Below are 27,000 nucleotides of genomic sequence, written 5' to 3' on the forward strand. Positions count from 1 at the left end.
GAAGCGCAGGGTATAAAATTCATGTGGAGATTTCATAAATGAAAAAAAAATGGATTTCAGTCTTCATTTTGACGGTGGGATAAAAATGAAATAACATCAAATAATAAATGTAGAATATAAATCTTCGTATATTTACAAGTTTTCATAAATGACGATATAAAATATAATATATTCGATTGTCCATATGGAATAAATTAATAAATAATAATATTTTTTTTTATCGAAATTGACTTGTGAAATGAAAACGCCGAAGCTCGTTACATTCTCATAGGCACTTCGTTTCTAAATATATTCTGCAATCAGCGTGTGATTACGAATATCTATTCCGCTAATTACCGTCATGCGTTTCAAAATCATTTTTTTCTTTCACACAATGCAGGAAAATTCAAATCTACTCTACAAATATACAGATATTTAACCGTTAGAACACAATTTTCACCTGTGAATTGATCATAAATACTGAAAAAAAATCTAAAACAAAATAATTCTGGGGAATCGGTAGATCGAGATGAATTCAATCAATTCCAAAATCAGTTCCAGTTCGTGACAATTTCACGATCTACTGAGATGACGGAATTTTTCAGTAGAATATTCCAAGAGTTTCTCAGAGATTTCAAAAAAAAAATCACTGAGTAAATTTCATGGTGGCATAATTTTTCTCAGAGCAATTGCTCTGAAATGTATGCAAATTTCCGTGGAGTTTTCGATTGAACGGTTTGGCTGTTTTAAAATACATATGTCTGGTTTCTTGTTGAATTTCGACATGAAACTTTCTTATCAGTGAACAATTTCAAGCATCTCAAGTTCTGAACTTGCATTGGGCGCAGAAAAGCCACAATTAAAGTGCAGTTTCGAGAGTTGGAGCACTGGGGCTTCTGGCAACACCCTTGGCACTTCCTGATGGCTGCCTAGGTGATTCAGAACGTGCCCGGAATCCCATACGATATTGATCGCTACTTGTTGATGATCCTGTTAAAAATTCAGCTCTTGCGCGTTGATTTCTCACTCTGCGTGATTCAGATTCTGAATCCATGGGTTTTTCTGAATTTCCCCGATTGTCAAAATTCCTCGTTGATATTTCTGAATAACGATTGATCGATGAACTTGTCGGTTTTTTAATAGGAGATATTGAACACATGTCCAATTGTCTCCTAGTTCTCAGTCTGCCATGAACATTGTGGATGGAATTCTCTGGCGATAACTCCATGGCTCGTTCCTCAGCCGCTGCATCCTCGACAATAGTTGATGACAGAACATCACTTCGTGGAGTTTGAAATCTCCAGATGGACCTGGGGCTCAGGGCTCTAGCCAGAGATGGCTGTGGAGGTGGAGACTGTTGGCTTCGGTGCTGGTACTGAGGTTGACACTGTTGACGGGATAATTTTAATTGCTCCGCTGCCGACACTCGACTCGGGCCCATTTTCGTACTCTGTTGGAGCAGAAGACGCTTGAAATCCATTCTCGAGGTCGATGACTGAGATGAAATAGTCGGGGGCACCTGCAATTATTTCAAAATTACAATGACAAACCTCATAATCTAATACTGGTGACGTGAACTTGTCGAATTATTCGTATTATTTTCTCCTGAGAATGAAAATCGAATTATCCTCGAAATATTAATTACCTCAGGAGTACTAGTAGACTCTGGACTCCAACTGTGTCTCGTTCCAGTCTGACTAAATCGGCTATCCAACGATTTTGTTCCATCACCCAAATGATCTCCATCATTCCTTATATTGAGCTTTCTTTTTGATTTATGAATAGCCGTAAACAGCTCTTCATTCGACATAGTACTCCTGGTGGGTGATAATAATCCATTAGTGGGTGTGGTTCTTCCCGAGGACGATGCGACAGACGCTGAATCGCTGTAGGTCTCTTTGGTAGCGAGCGTGGGTGTAGAATAGGCATATGGATTGCCAGCGAGTGTTGATAATCTCTGGGCGACAGTAGGATTGGATTTAGCTGATGGTTTAATCGGAATCGGTGATACGCCAGGGTGATTTGAGCTATCGGTTGTTGACCGATCGTGAGGTTCCAGTGGAGATGAGGCGAAAAATCGGTAGCCCCGAGCAGTCAGGCCCAGTGGTGCGAAGAACCTAAAAATTCCAGAGGATGATTGAACTCTTCTCGATATACCCGCAATAAATTCAACAAAGAGATGATTGAATTTGAAATTGATATTTACCTATTTCGTGAGTCCACGGGAGCCGATATGATCTGACCATTATGATGTAAATTTTTACGATCACTGACCACTGGGCTATTCCGATGTTTGCCAAGTCCCCTGGTGATGTCTGGGGTAACACATCGAATAGGATCTCTTATTTCCCTCTGGGGTTTCCGATTTGGCAGTGTATAATATTGATTCGGCGTAAACACTGGCTTTCTACCAATATAGTGTCTTGAATCGTGGGTTATTCTCTGATGAGGAATATTACGGCGATGTGAGTCGGTGTTGCTGTCCTGTGAATCTTTATCCGTTGATTTATTGATATCCTCCTGGCGTAGTCGCCACTCCTGGGGCTGAGGGGGTGATACGTATGGCGGTGGAAATTGTTGAATAGCCTGAGACGGTGTTGGCTCAGATGAAAAGGCTAGCAACCCATTATCTGAAACACACCGCACAATAATTCCTCCAACAAAGGCTAATAATTTCGTTATTATCTTAAACAGATTGTGAATGGCGGAATGTATTTGGGTGAAAGCAGAAATACAATGGGTGTAGCAGGCATTAATTCTCCGATTTGAAGCTCATGTTTTTAACTTGAAAATATAGTATGATGTACTCACCCAGTGCCGAGCCAAGATAAGATGTGGTTATTTATTGTGCATACCCGCGTACAAATGCATTATATTAATGATTAATACACACATGTGCATTCTTTTAATGAAGGATGCCAAACACAACTAAAATGAGTGCTCAACTATTGAAAATAATAGTGTAATGTTGGTCATTTACCCATATATACACAGTCTATTAAATATGTACATTAACATTGATACATATGATATGAAAAAAAAAAGTGCAGTGGTGCAATGGCATATGAAATTCACAATGAAAATAAAAAGTGAAGATGGAAAACTTTCAATAAAAAAAATCTATTAACATACAAGTAAACAGTTATAATGGAAAAAGTCAAAGGAAATTCGTTTTTTAACACAAAAAAAAAATGGTGAATGATAAAACAATGATGAAACGGTGGGAAAATACCGAGTCTGTGATAAAAATAAATAACGATGAATATTAACTAATTGTCGGTGCATTCCAAGCGGTAATTATTAGTCGGTGATGTACATGTACGTGCAGTGCAATTGAAGATGCAAACGTAAACGAGTGAAAATAATTGAAATAAAATGCATGAGTGCAATTAATACTGGGAGTCATTCCTCTGTCTATTCTCCCGATCTCAAATTCGATCTTTCCCCACTATTTCTGGGTGGTGACAGGTTTACACGAAAAAAAGACATGATTCGTTGAAGAACATTTACAACAATAAAAAAATAATAACTACATGATATGAGCAAAAAAAAAACTAGAATGATAAATCATTTTGCAAATAAATTATACAACGCATAAAACCATTTACAACTATACACAAAATATCGTGAGCTTGCCATCCCAGGCTGCAAGATTGCGTCAAGTATTAGTGCAAGCGATTTTTGAATAATTTCCATTTAAAATAATATAACATTTTTACACATTAGTTGCTGTTAGTCAATAAAATACAGACGCATACTCACAACATGAGGATAGCAGGCCATTAATTAAATATTCATGGGATTCATTCCATGATCTTAATGACATGCGCATTAGGAAGCAACTGTCGATTTGTGCACAATTCAAACAAAATATCTATCCCTTTGTATACACTGGCAGTTGTTAAATAACATTAATACAATCACATGTTTCAATTATCAATAAAACAATGCCTATTTCGAAATCACGTGGATACATTATCTCGTCAATATGCCCATTATTTATCGAGAACATTAGCGATGATTCGCGTGTGGAAAAATTGTTACATTGTGCAATAACGATATCGGCTTTATAAATCACTGACAATGAGGTCGCAAACTGAATCCCTAATCGCTCTTAATACTGCACGTGTGATCGTTGAGATTAGAGTAATTCGGGTTAAATCGAGCGCTCATTTTTTCACACAATTATTCACATAATCGAGAACGGTTATTCAATCACTAGGTGATTAAAAGCCATCTGTCATAAACAACTGTCAAACCTTTATCAGTACTACCAAGATTTCGCTCTTCGAATGTCAATTAAAATTACGTGTTTACAAATTATTTTTAGCCCATTTGGTTAAATGATTCTAATGAGAATTGGTGAAACCATGAGATATTTATGGCTATCCCTGTGGCGATTATTCTCAGCTAAATCTGGACATGGAAAATTACGGTGTGAATATTAATTGTAATTTTAACATGTTGAAAGGACTGGCAAAAATCGTTAACAGGGTGTTAATGGCTTTATTGAAACATTGTGGGAGTTATTACGGAGATAGATCCTTTTGGTTCATTAACATTTGATGTGATTAAAGAGGACTTACGGGATCGGCGTGTTGCTAGGAACAAGAGATGCCTGGCAAGCATTATTCCCTGTAAATATTTATTCGATAAAAATCTATTCCGCTGACATTCAGTCAATTTTTTCGCTCGATAGCCAGCGTTCGGCGACCGTCCGTCTAATGAAACGTGATGTCCAGTTCTTTACCCCACCATACCGCTTGTCTTATCAATTTTAAAAATGACCTTTTTATCAACAACTGTAATTTCCACTTATTCTCAATTCCATTATGAAAAATGGTTCATACAGTTTGAATATTTAAAAAATTTATCACAGCCTAAGCGAAAAAAAAAAAATAAAAATTGGAGTGATCGGTTGCGCTCGTCGGCGATCACTAGTCGACAGACGTTTGGAATTTTCAATATATCCCCCCAGCGAAGCACAAAACCCTTGCAGTCGCTCATCAAAGTGAATAAAAAAAATGACAAGTAGGGGGAAAATTTCCTCTGCAAACATATATCTAGTAATCAGACGGGATAAACATCGACGACTGACGCAACTTGGACAATTGTTGAGACATGCAAGTTGAATGCAGCCGATAAGGGATAAAGGAAGGTCAATTTACAAATACAGTGGTCTCTTATTTCATTTTTTTTTCCTCTCTATACCATCATTAATCCCCAACTGAAAACCGGTGATTGTCGATTAAGGTGCATTGACCCCTTGAAAATCATGAGACAATAATCAGACGCACCTTCCCCATGGATAATCTCTTATTCAACTCCTACCATATTTCTGTGTCATTGCTCGAGTATTTGAGTACACGTGCTGGCTCGATATCCTGTGCACGTGGCCGAGGAGTCATAGGTGAACTCACCCGAGAATTATTACTACTCCAACTTGAATCTGAAAAGTCATTTGTGCTTTCCACAATCGTTGGACTCGCTACACTATCGGGATAATTAATTCTCTCTTTCATCAAGTCCTCCCGCAACTCCTCGGATGCTGTTCTGATAATTTTCGTCGATCTATCCGCATTGCAAGATATTTTTTTAATGAACAGTATCGGACTATTGGCCATTCTGTAACTCTCACTACGTTTTATCTTCCTCTCACGAATCGATGGATTTTCCACTGTCTCCATTATAATTTTTGTCTCACCATGATTGAAATTGGTTAAACTACCACTTGGAGACGAATCAAAATTGGAAATTAAGAGTTTTCTTGTTAATTTCGGTGTATTACCCTTGGCGCGTAATATCTCGGGGCAGTAATCATTTTCTTTATAATTCAATGTATCCACGCGACTCTTGATTGTTTTATTATCGAAATGACACGTATCCGAGGTCAATGTCCTTTGTATTTTTCCCTTGTTACAGTCAGTGCCATCGGTGCAATCAGTTGACTCATGTACACCATTATTTTCCGTCCTCTTACCTTCCTCGCTCTGCACGTTGACATAGGCACCACGTGTTTGCTTTTCACGTTCGTTTTTTTCAGTCGTACGCTCGGGACTCTTTCCAGCCCGGATTACGAGTTTACCCGGTCTTGGGATACGCTCCGATTGTTTTGTTGATACAGCACGAATTTGGGGCTGGGCTCGTCGAAACATTGGCGAAGCTGTGGGAGATGGAGTTGAACTTGTCTCTTTCACGAATGGACCTGAAACATTATTTATCAAACAATAATCAACATGATCAATTTTTTAAACCGTTAAAATACCATTCTTACCTGGATTGAAAGTGGTATGCGTTCCCTTTCGCCTCTTGAGACTGTCCGACGAGTAAACAACTTTTCCATCAGAGTCTAGAGTGACTCTCGCACCCTGTCGCTTCCTCTCCAGCGATGAATCCGGTTTTTTCGGCAATTCACTGAGACTTATGTACTCAGTGTCCCTTCGATCATGCTCCAATAATTCACCGTTGGAATAAATTAATTGATTGGCATTCCGGCCTTTGTCATTATTATTCCTCACGTCGGCTATGGTAACATAGTCGCCAGAGTCATGACAAGTAGGCTGTGTCTGTGGAATAATTTCAGTCTTCCCTGGTTGCTTCCGACTCAGTGGTAAAACACCACGAATTCTATCCAACATGCCACTGAGGGGACTTGTCTTGAAAGGTGCCCTCTCAGCTGGTGGTTCTCTAGTCTTTGGATCGATTGTTTGAACAGTGGCGTAGAGATTCTTGTCCTGGCCATTGATCACTTCCATTTTTGATGTTCCAACTGTTGCTGACATGAGAACAGCACCGGGACTATTTGTCTCAATGCCATCGGTTTTTTTGTTAGATGAGTCCTGAGGGATCTCTTTACTGGTCTCATCGTCAGATCCTGGTGGTGTTATGACACACATGGAGGGAATTCTGCTCGTATTTATCGCAGTTTTCGATCGAATTCTCTCAATTCTGTCGCAACCCTCGAGATCACTCGATTCAGAGTACTCCAGCTCAGAGCATGATCTCCCTGTGCAAGCCGGACTTGATGCTGATTCGACAGGAGATGAGGACGTGTTGTGTCCACTGTCCGGTGATTCTCCACCATTTTTATTCTGACCGTGAACCTGGAATATCAAATTTTAATCAATAAATCATAAATTATCCCATCGGTCTCCACCGTAAATCGGTGAAATAATAAATTCGAAAGAATAAAAGAATGCGTTGTCTTTTCGACCGACTCTTAGATAATTCTATTATCGAATAAATATAGCATGAATTAAAATTCGATTTTATCATTTTCAATTGATTAAAAGTGATGGAATAGTGACACGACAAGGGCATCAGTGTGTGAAGGGGAGAAAAAATAATGTCGAGCTTGACCCAGCGAGTTTATCACCCGTTAAATATTGCATAATCTCCTGATGGAAACAGATAACTCACCATCGCGACAACAGTGAGACTGGACTTCCTCTCTGGTGGTGGTGGTGCAAGAAGAGTAGTACAAACAGTTCCCGCGGAACTAGTGGTAGTCGAAGTGGAACCCCTCCCAAATAATTCATACTCATTCTCAACAAGAGGTGATAATGAATCAGGACTGACTTCATTGGATTTTGTGAGGGGTGCCTGGGGGATAGTCTCCTCCTCCCTGAGGGTCTTAAGTCCTGAATCCATGTGGAAAGACGTGTAATATCCCTCAGTATCGCAGGAATAAACTGAGCAAGTCTCCCCTTCGCCCTCAGCATCATCCGAAAACGGAATTACACCAATATCCTGAATAATATCCGGGGTGAGAGTTCCCTCGGACGTCACAGATGACGAAGTCGATGTATCCCTTCCCCTTAATCTCCTTGCATGACTCAATGATATCGAGCATGTGCCAGTTGATGTTGTCGTTGTTGATCTCGGTGGATTGGTCGTTGTTTCACTTCCTATACTCGCTCTACCACTCTCTGATGACGCACTCCAATTACCAGAGCTCGAGTGTGGTGGATCATCACGATTATTTCCACCTTTTCTCCTCTCCCTTTTTTGGGCAGCGCATTCGCGCAATTTTACTGGCCTCTCCGGTAATGGTATCGATACAGCGATACTAGATGCTATACTTTTACCACTTGAGCTCGATGAACTCGGTTTTCTCTCGTGTGATTTATCCCTCTTTCTACGCTGTGTATTTATCATTTCGTATACATTTGTATCGTCACACGATCCTTGCGCCTCACGTGATTTCTTATCGATTTTGTTGTCATCGTATTTTGGGCTTATTAATTTGAGACGCGACATACCCCAGGCTCGCAATGTGTCAAAGTGCCATTTTCTCTCGGTTGGTGATTCCTTTTTACCCAGTATATCTGTACTTGCTGAACGGTGAGCTCTGCCTGGGGAGTCGTCAGATATAATCTCATCCTCTCGAGCTGAAGCATCAGCCTCGTGAGTTGTCGACTCTCTGATGCCATAAAAACATATTTTTATTCTTCATGAGATGTGAAAAATGTTGTAAAGAGAGAAGCTTAAGCCGCTTGGATTAGCAAAAATGGAGGAAAGGGGATGAGGATTACTTACTCTCCAACTGCTCGACGAATCTCCTTTCTGTCCGTTCCAGCTATCGTATTTCGTCTCTTTCCCCGTGGCCTGCGCGGTCGTGATCTACGTTTCACGCTTGCATCCTGATTTTCACCTGTTGGCCGCGCAGATAGCAAGGATCTCCTTCTCATGGACATTCTCTCGAAACCACGACCACTCACATCCACCGCTACTATTTCCGCTGGGAATCTAATCCATCAACATGAGTAATCCATTAATTTTTTTCTCTCTTTCTTTTTTTATAATGACAGAAGTAATTGGCTATATAATTCTGTGCATCGGTAGTCGCCAAGAATGTTGAGCCGATAAATCAAAATCTAATCACAAAATACGCGGAAGACGAGAAATTATTCCTCACTCGAAGGATTAATTTTTTTTGAAAATCAGATTTGAGAAATGAAAATTGCGGAAATTCTCGAGATCGTTGGACAATTACAGTTCAATTTTTAATTGAACATCATTAATTGAATCTTATGGCTATTATATCAGGGAATTGTCAATTAATTAATATTATCCTGGGGGAGAGCCGAAGAATAAAATCCATGAAGACATACTTGAGAGCGATGGCTTGAACCTGCTCCTCCGGACTAGGCAATTTATGATCAACAGCATCATCAGCCACCAGCTCCTGAAGAATCCTCGACGCGCAGTCCGGTGGGACCGTGATATCACCAAGGGCTTCACTGGACGTCCATCTTCTCAAGTCCTCCAAAACGGCGGGCTAAAGCCAAAGAAAAATAAAAGAACTCAAATGAAATATTCCAACGAATGTAAATACCGTGCAAACAGGTTTATCTGCAATCTGTCAGTGGCAGGGACCATTCAGCGCTAGACTGTGATCCAGTGGTGGCATTTTTACCTACATAAGTCCCTGAAAGCCGGTACCACGATAAAGAAAGAGAATGGAGACCGACTTGTCTTTCATCTGGAAAGATGATAGAGTTACCCACGTCCACTCTCTGCATCCCTTGCGTAACGATATTTCCAACATCTCTGGTTAACACGTGTTATCTTCTCTCCATTGCAATTATCTTGATTTGCAAAAGGAAATTTCAAGGAAAAATGGAAGAATGAAAGCGGCAAAGGGATTCAATCATCGATCCTATCATCAGTGATATGTCGTAATAAGCAATTAAATGGAGGATAGTATTTCGTACAGCGATGGACCAATTCAGGTATTATCTGGACACCCGTTAGTGTCCAAGGTTCCTGTAGCCATACACCTTGAGACTCGTTACGGGTCCCAAGAGAAACCCTACAACACGTAGTGGGAGGAATTCCAGCGTTGCCGGATCATGAACGAAACGGCGCGTCGGCATTTTTTTTAGGATTTTTTTTTTCCCCTCTTTTCTCCACTTTATCTTTTATTTTTTAAACGTTTGGTTCATCTCAAGTTTGGAAGTTGGAGGCCTGGAGGACGTATTGGAGATGTACATTGGGACTTGGGGCCACCCGCTCTGTTCTCGCTCGTGCCCTGTTATTGCCGTTTGTCAACGCTCAAGATTTGCGCCCACCCTGGAGTAACCTTCACCACCTTCCAACTACACCTGCTGACGGACTTTCCGAGAATTCGGATCGTTTGAGATCGGCTATTTTCAAGGTGTGGTATATTTACAGATCTCATCTCCCATTCGGCGGTAAAAAATCACAGGAAACAATTGTCCAAGAGTTGGATTGGAGAATTTAGATAATCATCCGGTGGATAGTCTTAAAGACAATTTATTGTTCACCATTTATTTTTTCGTAAATGAATAACGAAGAAAATGGTAAAGGAGAATGATGGGAGGCTGCGATAAATAATGTCGTTGATAAGTAGTAGATAAGTTTAATGAGGGAGACCTACCACTCGAGACTCAATGTCCAGACTCTGGTCCCTTCTCCTTTTTCCAAGCACTGGAGTGCACAGATACATTTCCATGGAACTTCCATCCTTCTCTCTTCTGAGACTATCCAAATTTCGTACAGCAACTGTTGCAGCAGCATCATACAATTGTTGGAGTGCACGAGGTCTCGTAACCGACGCAAAGATACCCGTTATTGGCTCTCGTGATGCTTTGAAGTGGTCCTTTCTCAGTGCAAATGTGCATATGTCCGATTCCGCTGAAATAAGAAAGAGCCGATTATTTAGATGAATAATCGAATGAGAGGAGTGAAAGGGATATTTTTTATTTTCACTTTTTCACTTTGCCGTTTGTTCGGTTTCTAAGAATTAACTTTATTGTCCTCGTTTCTCTTCTGATGACTGGACGCGTGTTTGTCCTCAACTTCAAAACGTGAATTGACAATAGGTCTTTTTGTCCCACTCAGCTAGTCCGTTTCTCTTTATATTCAAATAAATTGTTTTTCTCGTTGAGGGGACGTGAAAACCACTTGAAAAGTAATTACCAAATTTCTCACATAACAGCTTTCATGAGAAAAAATTCGTGCTATTTATATCTGACATCAAGGGACTACCGAAGGGTTCACATCGTAAATGGAACACTGATTTATCGAAGTAAAATCATTTTAGAATTTCAATGTTCTACAAAAAACGAAACCACAATTTCCAAAATTTCCAAAATTCCCATAATTTCCATAATTTCCATAATTTCCATCATTTCCATAATTTTCCATAAATGCCAATAAATTAATTAATGAACGACTGAAAATGGAAATTGTCCTAATGAATTATTCGATGAGTGATTGAAAATGGAAATTGGAGTCCAGAATAATTTGGACTCGTGGAGAGTGAAATCAGTCCATTGGGGATTTTGGAGAGGAAATCAATGCGTTGAATGAAAAAAAATCATTCAAGTGCTTGTGGGACGTGGGAAGATGCTGTAGGAACAGCAAAAATTTATAAAGCTAGAATACAGTTGCCCTTCGACCGTACGAGCAAACTGGCATGATGGCTCAGCTCGGCTGACCATGCATATACGTGGGTCGTTCATCGTAAAGTGCAACGACCCTCTCTTCACATTCATCCCAAGTGTCGCAGTTTCCCTATCGTCTCTCAATCTTTCATTTCCACCCCATGCCCCAACCTCCCAAAATTATCAATTACCAAATGAAACTCTTCAACCCCTTATCACCAATCTGACAGACCACGCACTACCCCAGACCGATGGACTCATAAAAATTTATCGAAATTCCAGTCTCCTCCCATTAATTTTCAATTATCCAAATTCTGATTGAATTTCAGTCTAAGATATTCGGGGAATTCAATAAAATTTCTACTTCTATTTATTTTTTATTTCTTCAGTAGAAATCCAAAAATGTGACACTCTGCATTTCCCCTGAAATATATTTACATATTCCGTTATTTAGATTACTGATAAAAATGAAAGAGACTAACTGATTCGTCAATAAAGAATTGTATATAATTTTATCGGGAAGACTTTCTATTGTAATTTTCCAACAGTTCGTTTCACCCAGTGATATCGATCAAAACCGAGACCTAAAATAAAACAAAACCCCAGGAATAATCAAAGGCTTTGAACCGGAAGTTGATCGAGTCTAGTGACTATTGTTGCTCTGTCCATTTGAATTAAAATGAAAAAAAAAAAAACATGTACTCCTCCTGCAGAAACATTAGACTGCCAGGAAGCCCAATATTCCCTTCGATATTAGATACCTCTTCCTCTTGGCTTTTTTTTATCGCAGGGCTTCTCCCTCCCGAACTCTTCCTGTTTCACCTGAACCCGATCCCCGAAATATTATCGCAATAATCATATTCCTCTGCACATAATTCCATAATCGTTAGGAATTATTTTCTCTCGCCTCTTCGAGCTCTTGAGGTTTCGCCGGCGAGTGGCTCTCATTAACTCTTGGATTGACTCAGTTCGCCCTCAATTTTGGAAATTAACCTCTTAACAATGTGACATTATGATCCCCTCTCTGTACTCTCAATTGCTTAATTAATTCCGTCCGGCATTTTTCTGTCCAGTCACGACACTTTCTTCAAACGTTGACCTTTGAGACACACCACTCAGATATTTTTCCCCGTATATATTTTGACAGTGAATAATCATCACTATTTATTGACTAACTGTCATCAACAGATGAAATTATTTATTTATCCCACCGATTGATGCTCTCACGTCAATGAAAATAACGGTCTGATGCGTCAGTCGAATGAACTGAGATTTGTCAAATTGAACTCATTGTTCTCTAATTCTTTCCTTTGAATTTCAACGAATCAACTGGCAAACGAAAAAAAAAATACAATTACTGTGCAGACTCTCCAGCTATTGGCTCATTTCCCATGAAAAAATGAGCTAAATAAAATGAAAGTGTCAACGTACACACCTCCAATGAGAATAAAAAAAAGAAATGCCACTGTAGAGAAATGGTGAATTGGAGAGGATCCAGAATTGTCACAGCAATGCGTAAAAATGTTCTTTTCTCCCCCAGAAGATGGTAGACGAGCTTCAGCCAAATGGATTTAAGCCAACTCAAGCCCCATTCATTTAGCCCAGCTTAGGAGTGGCTGCCAAGAGTGATTTTAAACAAAATATCCTCTCCCCTTTCGTTTAAATTAACGATAGATTTACTCCTTGCGGCAGACAATGCGGCGATATTATCAAGATGATATCGATTTCGTCAAATAGCGAACAGTGATGTTGAAAGGTACTGGAACTTGTGGGTTCAGTGGTTGTGGTGGTTAAAACTGGTTCGCCCACCCATGCTTACTGTACTTGGGGATGGCTCAACACACTGTTGAATATAAATCTACGAAGTACACTTGGTACTTGCCAATACGACAATTGCATCTACGTGATATTGAGTTGGTACATAGCATTGAATTCACCTGGTGTAGACATTGAGCACCGACTGGGTGAGTTTTTCCCCATTGGGTTTTTCGAGAAAGAGAATCGATAGCCACCGGTTGGTGAGGCCGTCAGCATCAAGCTTATAGAGGACGATGAACCGCTTGGTTCATCGGTTACATCGTATCCACAGTACCAATGGCTTCCTTATTTGGCCGAATGCAACTGAAAATATATGACTCCCTTAGATTTTCTCTTGAATGTACACAGGGTAAAATTCTCTGTCACAAGTCCGTCTTTTACGACTCACAGCAAAACCACACCGTCAAATTGCTGGTATACCATTCCGGTCTACCACTCGTGTCTCGTACACACGTATTAATGTGCAAGTATAAATTTTCAGACAGCAAAATCGTCTGTATTAAACTCCTGAGAAAGATGAAAGAGTTCTTGTGAAGGGCAACAGTCGAGCAATACGTATATGGAGACGAGAAAACAGCTACAAGTATCTTTTGCGGTTGTGCAGGATCACCTCCCCTCTTTTCATGAGCATTTATCGTGGAATGTACCGATGTCCCCTGAGTATCTCACATTCACATTCACCATCGCAAGATACTCTGGTTGTTATTGATTCTCTTTATCACTCCCGCTTCATTCATTAGCTCCACAAAGATCTGGAGCATCTCGACAATTCTTCTTCGAACTCGGAGTAAATGTTATCCTATCTCCAACAGCACAATGATGTATTGATTCTGTTCTCGTTGTCGGTATCACTTGAACAGATTATTCAGAGATTAATTTAATCGTCTTAAAAAGACCTGTTCCATTCGGTTCCACTCGTGTCATCTGTTCCCCGATGGTTTTGCTTTGATATATACTACTGGAGAATGAAGTCTAGTGGAGAATGAAAAAATGTCAATTTCCAGGTGTCCTGGACAGCTTCAACCCTCGGGGAATGATTTTTTTTTCATTATATGGATCTCGTTCGTGCAATTTTCTCTTTATTCATCAGCAATTCGAGAGCATTCACTTCACAGTGAATCGACCAACCGCAACATTATTTTTGTAACAATACAATAGACCATCGAGGGCACGTCATCGCATGGACAAATTCAACATCTGTCTGTATCCCGGTTCCGTTTGCCCTCGTCGATCCTCGTACTCCAATGAGGAAAAAAGGGTGAGGCATCACACCCCATCCACTTCTGCATTTATTAGAGCACTTCATCTACAATCCACTCGCTCCTTTTGTTTTTACTCAATCGTTTATCCCATTAACTCGCATTCAATTTACGAATCAACATGTTTATAAATTTTTCAGCCCCGGGCAGGTGCTGAATACCACCACGTGCTCCCCGGGACAGCTCCTGGCACTTAATGCCGTCATTATCGCACGAAATTCCATAACGAAAAAAATAATTCAAATAAAAAAAAAAACGTTATTCTACCCCTGTCCCACGGACACTCGACCGTTGCGTGCAAACGTGAAACGGAAGTGCAAGTCCCGTGTTTTCGTCAGTACCCAGGATATAATTTGAGACACGAGTTGATTATTTGCACTCAAGTCAACGTCAATTGCAGTTTTAGTACCCGATGGAAGATAGCGGAGAGGCATAAAAATATTTATTGAATGGTTAATCGTAATTCTATCAGATAAAACCGCCCCTCGATTTTTTTTTATGATACTAAACGAACTTTTATCGCATTTTTTCTTCATCATTCGGCGGTCAACCGGAGACAAAAATAAATAACTCGGGTGTTGAATAAAGTGATTAAAAATATCGTAAAAGTGGTCTGGAATGAAATATTAGAGCTTTACCCCGGGGTGTCACGATAACCCTCTTTACTGAGAAGTGCCAGGCCCAGTTTTTATTACCCTCTCACTCTACCGTCATTTTAACCCACCCCTCGGGGGTTACCTTTTGTATATTATATATTTTTTTTTTCTCACATACTGGATAGAGAACACTTCGGTCGGGCTTCTCTCTTTTCCACCACTTCCGTTTTGCAGCTGTTTACACGTATACATTTTCTCTATCACACTCGCACAAATTTCGTGCGTGTATTTATTATTTCGTCTCACTTCGAGTATTTCTCGGATCAAACGGGCCAAGGGTACCTATTCCATTGCCAGGGCATGAAACATTTACACTTACCGTCGAGAAGAGGGTGTCTACGTTTAATTTTAGAGTAAAGACTCAAATGGCACGCGCACGTGCCAGTTTTAAAAAAAAAAACCCCTGAAGACACCGAACGCATTCTTATGCTCGGGTATATATTTAAATGGACCCCATTTTTATCCCTCAATATCATAAATTCAAGGCATTATTTACAAATAAAGACGAATCGATGTCTGTTGACTAATTTTACCCCAGCGTTATCCAGTTGGACATAAATTTATGAGCACCAGAGAAATGGAAAATGTGTGGGTGTGTCATAGGGGCCCGATGGATTAGCAGCTGGTGAAAAAGTTGAGGAATATTTTTAGATACAAGGAACAGGAAATTCTCCTTCCTCATTGTATCTTCCTCATTGCATCAATCACTTCCTATTCCGGAAGAGGTCATACGAAATAATCCGTTCTAACTCCTCAACCCGAGTTCAAGACAATTTTTTGTCAGTTGTCTGGGAAGTTGAAAGTTTTCTCAACGAAAAAGTACAACTGTTTATTTGACGCAGCGAAGATGCAGTTGGAGTGCAACAAGGGAGTCTTTGTAGTGCCCTAGGAGAATTTGTGGGAGAAAGATAAAAGTTGAGAGAGAATATTAAGGAATATATCGGGGCCAAGGCTGATCCAGTGGCATCGTCGGGCGCCGGTCTCTAGACATAATCCCTCTCTGTTGCACCAGTGGTGAATGGAAACAGCAAAAATCTCTTGGTTGTGAGATTTTTTCGGTTGTGTGTTACACTGTCGTTCCCACGGCCCATTGGGCCCACTGGGCCCATGGTAGGTAGACACTCAGGAGAGTTTCACAGCAGGCAGACGAATCGTTGGTGATTTTCTCTGGGTTCTTGTGTGTGTGTGTGTATGTGTGTATGTTAGTTGCATTTGTATTCGTAAATAAGACGAATAGTGAGATGGGAAAAAGACGGTGGTAACGCGTTCAGGTAACGACTAAAGAATTGCCCACAGCAATACGCTTTCACTTGAAGCCCAACTCTCGCACTCACCGAGATCTCTTCTCATTTCATCTCATTTCATCTCATTTCATCTCGGTGCAGTCGTGGGTAAATGATAATAACAGAGTACACCAGCTACGGTCTAACATGGAAATGCCATTCCAAAAACCTGTAGGCATATTTTCAAAAAATTCTCTACTTCGTAATTGAGGGGAAGATTTTACTGCGCCAGCGCATTTCTCTGGTTTTTTCCCTTTTTTCGTTCATTTCTGGGAAATCCGGGATCAGATTGAAATGAATATATAGATGAATAAATATATTTATTTATTTATTTATATTATTTATATAAATGCATTTTTTAAAAGGATCAGAAAAATGAAAAAATGATAAAACAAAATGCATGAGTGGAGTATGTTTGAAGATTTGGATTTTTTTTTTTAGGTTTTCTGGGTGGAGCCGCAGTGAGGGCCGCAGTGAGGGTTCCTAGATCTCCAAAGTCTTGGGAGGAATGCAATGGTTTTCTTTCTTGGAATTAGTGAACTGCTGGAAAATCTAATCGAGGTGACTATCACGGAGACAGGTCAGTTGCCATAAAATTTAATCGTGGGAATAAATAGTGGTGATTACTTACGGACTGGTATTTTCTTTGGATCGATGCTCGCTAATCGATCGTCCAGTCGATCGATTCTTCGTCGGAGTACGCCACTCCTGTCTGCTACACTTGTTAATTCCGCTGTTAATTCGCCAAATATATCCTCGGCAATGGATAATAGTGATGCAAGTTGTTTTAAGGTACTTGCTAATGCGCCATTCGATACAGCACCCAATTCTGCACCAACTGGCCAAGTTTCTGCACTCGTTGCATTCTGCGGCACGTGCCCACGTCCAACGTATCTTGGCTCGATTTTTCTCACGACGAACGGCATACTTTGTGATTGTCGACCGGTTATCGCGCATAACAAATAATCACAAGTCGTTGCCGATGATAGACGGGTTTCGTAACACCAGTGACAAAAAAATATATGTATATGTGAAACGGGTTTCGACTTATCGTAACGATTTTCTCGTAATCCAAGTCACCGTCTTGCCGATCTTGGATCGAGATCCGGTCCTTTCGTTGGATCCTTTACCTGAGGATCTGGAGCCGATCGGCATCGTCATTCCCTCCACACCCATCTCTCAATCATTCACGTTTTTATTCTTCTACATACCGATTTTATTATTACACAAATATTACCTTCACGATCACTGAAGTATTAATTATTCAATTTTCACAATAAAACTGTCACTCATTTTTTATTAAAATCCACATTAAATCGGTGGAAAGACGCGTCTATGTTTTCGGCTGCGGAATTAATTACGCCGTTTTGTGTACACTTACGACACATTGTTATACCGATTTTTAGTGAAACATAGAAGAGTGAAAATAAATATTAACAATGTTTGCGGTATATGTAGCCGGTGATTGGAAATGAACAAAGCGATGGAAAAAGTTGCCGATAAATTTTATGTGTTTTCGTACGTGACGAGTCATACGGAGCGCGGGTAATGTTTTTTAATCTTTTATTTTTTAAGAACGTCACAAATTCGTGTAGACGCTGATCGACGCTCGTCGGCCGAATGCTGGCTGTTTGCTATCCTCCAATGAGTGAAACCCTGTTTGCCGGTATAACACGAAAACCCAGCAGGTTCCCTTTCACGTTCTATTTTCAAATCCACCAATCGCCTTTCGTTCTTCGTCTCTTCCTTCTGATTGGTCACGTGATCGAATCCATCGGTAAAACAGATGTTTCACTTTTAGTTCATTTTCTCCCACTATTTTCACACAGAGGGCAGATATGTATGATCAAGAATTTTTTTACAGTTACTTTGTCCTTTTAGTTAACTTCATCTTATTGTATTTATTCAGTTGAGAACCAGTGACAGAGCTTTACTGATAGTGCCGATCCTCTGGGTGGAATTACAATGCTAAAAAATACTGGGTAATTAAAAAATTTTTTATCATAATTCGGAATTTTTCGGAGTTTCCGCTGTCAAATCGCGGATTTTCCCAGGATTTGTGAGAATTCGAGTGATTTTGAGGCATTAAAATTTGGAAAATATCGTAAATCAGCCAGAGATGCAATGGCAATTACTTGATGGACATGTAATAATAGATTAATCGATCTCATTTTGAATTTTAGACTTCGATCACGTACCTTATGCTTAATATTTTTTTTTACTTGTGATTTGATTAGATATTGACGTGTATTAGATTTAATCGCCTGTATCAATTTTTCAACATTCTCTCTTCTTGGAATACTAACAATTTTAAATATAAATGGAATAATTGTAATAATAAATGAAAATCTAGTAATATCACCTTCTGAAGATGATTCTACAAATAAATTTAATTACCTCTGAAATTAATGTATCCGGTGGACTTTAATCGTTAGAATTACTTGCATAAATCATTTTTCTTCATTCTGAACCTGATAATATCGGAGTAATATTGCATCTCATTCATCGTGAGTTGATACAATCACCACTGTTACATACTATGAATATGTATAATTGTTACGAATGTAGTCTTAAAAAAGCATTCACCGGAAATTGGTTCGTAAATGAGTTGAAATTCGTAATATCAAATCACCATATATTTCGATTCTCTTGAATAATTTTTCCAGAAAACTCGCTGGGAAGACATTATTCATTACTGGAGCTTCCAGAGGAATTGGCAAGACTATTGCCTTGAAAGCAGCTCAGGATGGAGCTAACATTGTGATATGTGCTAAAACAGCTGAGCCGCATCCAAAATTACCGGGTACTATTTACACAGTAGCGACAGAAGGTAAATATCTCTGATTAGCTAATTAAATAATGAAATAACAGTTACAAAAATTTTTCAGTGGAGCAGGCTGGAGGGAAAGCCCTACCATGTGTAATGGATGTTCGTTTCGAGACGCAAGTGAGTGTTGCTGTGGACGAAGCCGTTAAAACATTCGGAGGAATTGATATTGTTATTAACAATGCCAGTGCCATTTCCCTGACACCGACTAACTCGACGGATATGAAAAGATATGATCTGATGAACCAAGTGAATAGTAGGGGAACATTTCTCGTGTGAGTTTCTCCCCGAGAAATTTACATTCACAATTATTCATTGTTATTTTTTTTTTAGATCAAAAACTTGTCTGCCTCATCTCTTGAAGAGCAAAAATCCTCATATTCTTAATTTGAGTCCTCCATTGAATTTAAATCCAAGATGGTTTTCAAGTCATCTTGCATATACCATGGCGAAATACGGAATGTCTTTCAGCGTTTTGGGCATGTCAGAAGAATTTAAAGACGATGGAATTGCTGTCAATGCTCTTTGGCCAAGGACTGCCATTCACACTGCAGCTATTGAGATGTTGACTGGAAAGGAGAGCTGGAATTATAGTAGAAAACCAGAGATTGTGGCTGATGCGGCTTATGCTATTATCACGAAGGACAGTAGAAGTTTCACTGGAAAATTTATGATTGATGATATGGTTTTGAAAGAGGAGGGGATCACTGATCTCACTCCTTACGCCTGCAATCCAGGTATTTTTAATGAATGCTCATCAAGCAATATAGTATTGTTTATGTCATTTACTTAAAATTATTCTTTTAAGAATACAAAGACCGATTGATCCTGGATCTTTTTCTGGACGAAGACATCCCTCAGCAATCCGATAAATCTCCATCTGAAAACAAATCGACTGGCGATCGTAATGTCGAAGTTCTCTTCAAAGCCATTGAAGCCAATATATCGCCAGAACTCGTGAAAAATATTGGAGCTATTTATCAATTTAACATGACAGGTATGTCAATTGTGAAATTAACGTAATCCATATGAATTATGATTTATTAAAATATGATTTATTAAAATGATGTTGATTGTCTGACAGGAGCGCAGAAAGGCACGTGGTTTCTTGATCTGAAGAATGGTAATGGGGGTTTTGGTAAAGGCACATCCAATACTCCAGCCGATGTTACACTCACCATGGAGTCAGCAAATTTCTTTGATATATTCACTGGTAAAATGAAACCAGCTACTGCATTCCTCATGGGTAAAATGAAGATTGATGGTAATCTACACATTGCAATGAAACTTGAGAAACTCATGACCAGTCTCAGGGCTAAAATGTAATTGAAGCCCTGTTAGGATAATATTTTTGTTCATGTTGAAATGGTTTGATATTATTTTCTATAATAATTGATAAATTTTTAAAGGTCTGCATTGAAATTTTACATTCATATTTTGTATACAAATTTATATCAATAAAATACTACTTTATACCACATAATCTTACGTATACAGAGGTTTATTGAACTCAACATAATCCCAGTTAAAATTGTTATATAAAAAGTCAACGGTTAGAGATTAGTTCTTTGTTCTTTTTTTTTTTTAGAAAAAATATCTTCACTTCTTCACGTACATGATTCATATAATTATAGCTGATGAATTATCATTGTTGAATATTATAGTTATATCATAAAATTTCTAGTACACGACTATTCATTGATTCTGAGTTAAAAGGCATCTCTCGTACGAGTTAGTTCGTTAAAAATATATAAGAATTCATTTTTTTGGCGAATTCAATAATTTCGTTCGTTCTTTCTCTTCTTCAGTAAAAAATATTCTCGTTATAACAATATCGCCAGTACTTAGCGTTTGACATGAAGCTTCAGAACGCGCAATAGGTGATTTTTTAAAGGCAATTTCTCGACATGTACATTTTGGGCTAGTTATATGGACGGAATCACTGATTAATTTATCACTAGTTGAACAACTAACTGCTGATAAAATGGCTTCAAGTTTATCAATTCTCTCGAAACCATCCATCTGGCCATCTTGGAGAATTTCATCAACCATTTTCATGGTCTCCGTTAGTGATGGAGATTCCATCTTCGATGTTATGTCATTCTGGGAATTGTCAGAGGTGCAACTGTCCAAACTGGGATATTCCTCGTTTTTCTCATCTTCTTCGAAGCAGTCGTCGTCCTCCTCGTCTGAGCTCTCATTTTTGTCTTGCCCCAGGCTCTCTAGTTTCTCTAATTTTTTCGCAACTTTGTAACAACCTTTCAATTTCTCTTTCTCGTCCTCAGTCAACGATAAATATCGAAGTAGGCGAATTTCTCGATTACTCAGAACAATATTCCTCCCAGTCGTCTCCTCCATTCTCTTGCGGAGATCCATTACTTCCGTTTCGATTTTTCGTTGTTTCTTGCGGGATTTCACTTCCGCTGGATTTATATGCGTCTGCACTTGCTCTTCGCATAATTCGGTGAAGAGATGTTGCGTCTCGGGTTTAATTACTCTATAAGGGAATTTATTGTATTATTTTTTAGTTGAAGAGAATCGGGACGCAATACATCGAATATTTAAATTTCATTGTACCTAGACATTGCATTGTATACTTGAGGCACGAGTCCAAGAACATCACTGGTGGCATAGATCAGCATGTCTCGAGACATTGGTCGACGTGACCAGTATTTTTGGTCACGACGATAAATGTACTTTAATTGCTCCTTCAGGGGATTGCATGGGGCTCCATACATCTCACAGAGTGCATTCAGATTAACACTTTTCACTTTGTAAACAGGTTTTCCTATTTCTTGGTACTGAATCACTGCATGTGCTGCCTAAAAAAAAAACACTTGGAGTAATTATCGCAGAATGAAAATTATTCAGAAAAAAATATTTCATTATTTTTCATTTCCAGTACGTTACAGACCTGAGTGTCGAACACATTCTTTAAAACGATTCCAAATTGATTGAATAAATTCGCACTGTCATTTCTGCAATCGTGAATCACCTGTAAATAAAATTCATAATTTACGCGTTGAAATTTTTGGGAATAAAATTGTCTAAATGTGATAATCATACCTTGATGACGTTTGGACTCTCGAGCAATTTACGTAAGCCATTGATTAAATTTGGCGATGTAAACAAATCGAAAATATAAACATAGCCTTGAGCTGTACCGATTTGTATGAGTGTCAATTGACCCTTAGCACCAACATTGATGCCTTCGCAATCGAAGGAAACAACCGTTTTTCCGTCACTCATTGCTCGCTGGGAATTCATAATTTCATCAATAATATGAAGAGATTCTCTAACATTAACGATAACTCTGGTCTGCTGAAAAATTTTCAATTTCCAGGCATCACCGACTTGTGTGCCATGCAAATTTCTGTCCCTTTCTGTGTTATCAGCTAGAGTTTTCATGACTAATGTATTAATCCTTTGCTTGAGTGTTTGTTGCTGCAAACTAACAGGTGGTGAATGAGAACTCGACTCCAGGGAAGATTGATAATCATCATTACAATTATTATCATTGCAATTGATTTGATTCTCCAGGGAATTGAAGTTGCATTGACTCTGTCGTCCAGATGGCACAGAAGGTGAAGCAGTCCTGCTCTGCTGAGAGCCATCATTTTTATCACAATTCTCTTTTCTCTTTCCCTCACTCTTTGTGCCATTATCAGTTGGAAATTTAGGTTTGGCATGAATCGACACGATATTCTTCTGCACATCAAAGGCATCAGGAAACATTTTCAAAAATGTCGTCAAATCCTGGGGAGTACTGAATATCGTCGACCACATGTCCTCAGGGAATTTCGATGCAACACCATTCAATAATTGTTCAACAGTGTTAATACTCTGTTTTTCAATGCACTCAACAAAAAAATCGAGCAATTTTCTGGTTACTTCCTGATCCACTGGGATTTCAGGCTCTAATTCTCTGAATGGCACTGCCTCCATGCCCTCAAAACGTTTGAGTTTAACATTTTCATCGACAACAATGAAATCATCCGGATATTTCAGGAGAAAATCACGAAACTCTCGATAATGTTGACCAGATATGTGTCTAACTTCCGGTGAAGCTTGTGAACGATGTCCAAGTAGACTTTTAAGTGGTACCTCTGCACCATCCCCATACTGCACCAGTTTATTCGTGAAATATTCAACAGCCTCTCGTGCATAATTCCTCTTATTCTTGAGTTTACTTCCCTCGTCCTGCTCAACAACTGGTTGAAAGGTGTTGACAGATACGTAATCCCCATCGATAACAAATAATGTTGGATATTGAGCTAGAAATTTTCGTAAACCACTCTGCGAGCCCCCAGCAATCTGTCTCATCTCCTTGGTAAAACCTTTAGCCCCAAATTGACAGCTCAAATCGTGAAGCGTACGTGGCCCACCTTTGTCCATTAAACGTTCAAAAAAGAAGAGAAGTGTCAAATTACGGACCAACTCGTACTCCGAGCTCTCCATATTTAAGGTAATAAATACTGAAAACTAAATAATTCTCTGTCAATGTCAGCATTATATTTTACTGTTACATATCTTTTATTTATGTAACACTGTCTTGGGAAATATTTAAATTAGATTCAATATAGTCGAGAAAAAAACTGAAATACCTTTACGATTGAGGCCTAAACCTATTCCCCTTCATCTCCATACGCAGAACTTGATAAATTATTTAATTAATGGTAACATTTTTTCAAACTGAGACTCTTTGTTCATTAAATTTCTCTATTTCAATTCAGGGGAATTGAATGAATGCTCGAGGTAATTATACAGTACTCGTGGGTAGGTTAACTGATGTCTGGTTATTTCTTTCATCAAGAAATTCTTTCGCAGCCCCACATTCCAAATTCACTTCCCTGCACTTGCTGTAACTGTACGCAGGTAACACGTGATACCGTGATAAGAGATTTCATTGGATGAGATTGAAGATAGCGAGCCAATGGGAGTTCACGTGATGGGCAGTGCTCGTCCCTAATTTTCACCAGATTCACTAGGATTGGAAGGATCTTATCCGAGGTACGTGGCTGGATCAATTAGAATTTGAGTCCAGGTGACAGCAACAAGTCGTCACATCCATTTTTCAAAATTCAGGTAAATTCTCTAACCCATCACGTCCTGTTCCACTATCTCGATATTTAAACAATATCGATACATGGTATCGATACCATTATATCACCTCGATTAATATCGATTAGCGAACATCGATATTCTTTAATTATGAATTCAATGGAAATTAATAAAAAAATTATTATTAAATTATTCACTTTTTCCGGAGATAATTACGTCAATCAATAATAATAATCATCATCATCACCATTATAATAATAATCATAATGTGAATTGGAATTTATTTATACGAACTTAAAAATCCCTCTCACATGCTGTCTCTCTTTATGGAATATTTAATTGATTTTTCGGATTCATGGGAGGCATTGGTTTTTTGTTATATATTTGTACATTTTTTTTGTATGAATTATAAACAATAGTGTAGATATAATAATAGTTTGATCCACTTCTGCGCGTGACTAGTTTCGGGCAAGTATATTGATGCAGTAGTGTGCAATCTCTGCAGTGGCCTCTGAATATTGTCAGTCCCTGTCAATTATACCTTGATTCCACCCAAAAACACAAAGCGAAAAGGTAAAAATTCCACATTTATATAAAATTATTGATAAAACTCTTTCATCAAGTGTTTCATCGAAAATCATCAGCAATTGTGCTTTACACGCTTCTGCATTCAAATTTTTAACAGAAACGCTCGGACGAAAGATCTATTTTATTTTTTGGTAATTCAATAATTGTCAGAAAGTCCAAGAGCAATTTTATCTGTAGAGATTATCGGAAGATTGGGCATTCGTTTTTAATGAGATTATCTAGTTGTACGTTATAAAATTTCAAGGTAACACATCGGTGAAAAAAATTATTATGTTCAAGGCTTATTACTGGTATAGTGCGCGAATTATTGTTGTACAGTGGGCATGCGCATAGATCATCGGCTCTTCACTCTTGAAATCAATGATTTCGAAATGTTGGGGAGACAAGACATTTTATTTTTCAATTTTTACCGAAACGTTTGAACAGAGTTAGCGAGCAATTAAAAAATCTGGCATATCCTGTGTTTATATTTCTCTGGATTCTGCTAATAAAAGGTTGAAATTTCATACTAAAAGGATTTACAGCTGTTACATAACTAGTGGCCCATTTACTAGATTTCATTTATTTTCGGAAGTGAGACGTACATAAAAAAGAAGAGAAACCCATGGGCAAAATATAATATAATCTATATTAAATCTTCTGCATGCCATAATACGCTAAGAAAATTTTAAAAAATATAAAAAAATATATAGAAAACACGTATTCTCAATTTTTCTTATTTACTTCCGGCCATTATAATATATTTTTTATGTATTCATATATTTATTTCATATAATTTTATTCCGTAAAAAAATATTGGTGAATAATTATAAGAAGGTTTTAATAAATTTTCTCACATTTTTCGCTTTGAAATAGGAGAATCGCTATTTCTATTTATAATCTAGACTATATCTTTGTGATTTAATAATAAATACGTCAACAAATGGTTTAGAGGTGTCTCCACACTAGATATTGTTCACAGGAATGGTAGAAATGAAGACAATCTGGGTGATAGGTGGTCCCGGTTGTGGAAAAGGTACGCAATGTGATAAAATAATAGCCAAGTACGGACTTCTGCATTTGAGCAGTGGAGATCTACTCCGAGAGGAAGTGGCAAGCGGCAGTCCTCGAGGTGCTTCTCTTCAAGAACTCATGTCGAAAGGTCTCTTTGTGCCCACGGTAATCGAAAAATTCATAATTCACACCTTCAATCCCTAAAAATCCATAATTCCATTACCGATTTATTCTTAATTTATTGTTAACGTTCGCCAGGATGTTGTTCTCTCTCTCATCAAGGAGCGAATGGAAAAAGCACGAGCTCAAGGAGGAAATCGTGGATTCCTCATCGACGGATATCCCAGGGAACTCGATCAAGGAAAACAATTCGAGAGAGATGTAAATCTAATTTTTATCTACTCATCAATTATTTCAATTAGTCAATGAAATTTCTTTGTGTTTCTTTCGAAGGTTTGTCCAGCTGATTTAATCATCTTCTTTGATGTTGCTGGTGATACTATGAAAACTCGATTACTGGGACGAGCTGCTGTGTCTGGAAGGGCCGACGATAATGAGGCGACAATTATCAAGAGAATCGAAATATTTAACGTGAAAAACGGAGAAATCGTTGATCATTACAAAGATAAAGTCGTTCGCGTAAGTTTTTGATTGGATGTCGCAACGAATTATAATTATAAGAAAATATAAAAATTATATTCTTAACTGATGACGCAGATAAACGCTGAAGGTGCAATTGACGACATTTTCGCGGAAGTTTCCAAAGCTTTGGATCCACTTTTCGCTTCCTGAATTTATCGAATCGTTTCCTGATCCCTCACTGGCAAAAAAAAACTGGAAAGGATACCTTGAGCACAACTGGAGTGATTATCGAGACAGATCAGTATCAAAAGTGTACATCGAATACAATTTGAAATATCCGGCAGTGACTTCCTGTAATTGCACCAGAAACAGCTGCTCAAAGTTTCAACAATCTATTGTATCTGTGTACATAAATTTAAAAAATTGCGCTCTCTCACTCGTCGTTCAAAAATTGTGTGAACACTTCTATTTTTCCATGATAAATACATTAAATGCAATTTCAATCGTTCACCGAGGCAATGATTTCAATTATTCTTCCAGCAA

At 38.6% G+C, this 27,000-nt stretch overlaps 4 protein-coding genes across 7 annotated transcripts; 2 read left to right on the plus strand and 2 right to left on the minus strand.

The window, feature by feature from the left end:
- Nucleotides 1–101: 101 nt before the first annotated feature.
- Nucleotides 102–17,947, minus strand: gukh (GUK-holder). The gene is made up of 10 exons (XM_011309200.1): nt 17,038–17,947; nt 10,382–10,638; nt 9,093–9,259; nt 8,518–8,727; nt 7,399–8,401; nt 6,254–7,082; nt 5,960–6,184; nt 2,186–2,609; nt 1,625–2,096; nt 102–1,498 (listed from the first exon to the last, which is right to left on the minus strand). Exons 1-10 carry the CDS (start codon nt 17,330–17,332, stop codon nt 839–841), a joined length of 4,542 nt encoding a protein of 1,513 aa, XP_011307502.1. The 5' UTR covers nt 17,333–17,947; the 3' UTR covers nt 102–838.
- Nucleotides 17,948–18,309: 362 nt separating this feature from the next.
- On the plus strand, nt 18,310–20,716 carry Hsdl2 (Hydroxysteroid dehydrogenase like 2). Its single transcript, XM_011309206.1, has 6 exons — nt 18,310–18,388; nt 19,073–19,236; nt 19,295–19,508; nt 19,567–19,970; nt 20,042–20,230; nt 20,318–20,716. The coding sequence occupies exons 1-6, from the start codon at nt 18,372–18,374 to the stop codon at nt 20,557–20,559; spliced, it is 1,230 nt and encodes a 409-aa protein (XP_011307508.1). The 5' UTR covers nt 18,310–18,371; the 3' UTR covers nt 20,560–20,716.
- Nucleotides 20,597–24,102, minus strand: egl (Egl_like_exo domain-containing protein). The gene is made up of 5 exons (XM_011309205.1): nt 23,838–24,102; nt 22,300–23,715; nt 22,148–22,228; nt 21,811–22,055; nt 20,597–21,730 (listed from the first exon to the last, which is right to left on the minus strand). Exons 2-5 carry the CDS (start codon nt 23,689–23,691, stop codon nt 20,992–20,994), a joined length of 2,457 nt encoding a protein of 818 aa, XP_011307507.1. The 5' UTR covers nt 23,692–23,715; nt 23,838–24,102; the 3' UTR covers nt 20,597–20,991.
- On the plus strand, nt 23,628–26,965 carry Ak1 (Adenylate kinase 1). 4 transcript variants are annotated; one of them, XM_011309204.1, is made up of 6 exons: nt 23,628–23,698; nt 24,061–24,243; nt 25,844–26,040; nt 26,134–26,256; nt 26,329–26,514; nt 26,593–26,965. In XM_011309204.1, the coding sequence occupies exons 3-6, from the start codon at nt 25,846–25,848 to the stop codon at nt 26,665–26,667; spliced, it is 579 nt and encodes a 192-aa protein (XP_011307506.1). In that variant the 5' UTR covers nt 23,628–23,698; nt 24,061–24,243; nt 25,844–25,845; the 3' UTR covers nt 26,668–26,965. The 4 variants fall into 4 exon arrangements, with proteins under 4 accessions (XP_011307506.1, XP_011307505.1, XP_011307504.1 ...); XM_011309203.1 differs by lacking the exon at nt 23,628–23,698 and having other exon boundaries at nt 24,232–24,318; XM_011309202.1 differs by lacking the exons at nt 23,628–23,698; nt 24,061–24,243 and adding an exon at nt 24,768–24,867.
- Nucleotides 26,966–27,000: the final 35 nt, after the last annotated feature.

This window comes from Fopius arisanus, unplaced genomic scaffold (genome assembly GCF_000806365.1).
Source record: "Fopius arisanus strain USDA-PBARC FA_bdor unplaced genomic scaffold, ASM80636v1 scaffold00065, whole genome shotgun sequence".
NCBI lineage: Eukaryota > Metazoa > Arthropoda > Insecta > Hymenoptera > Braconidae > Fopius > Fopius arisanus.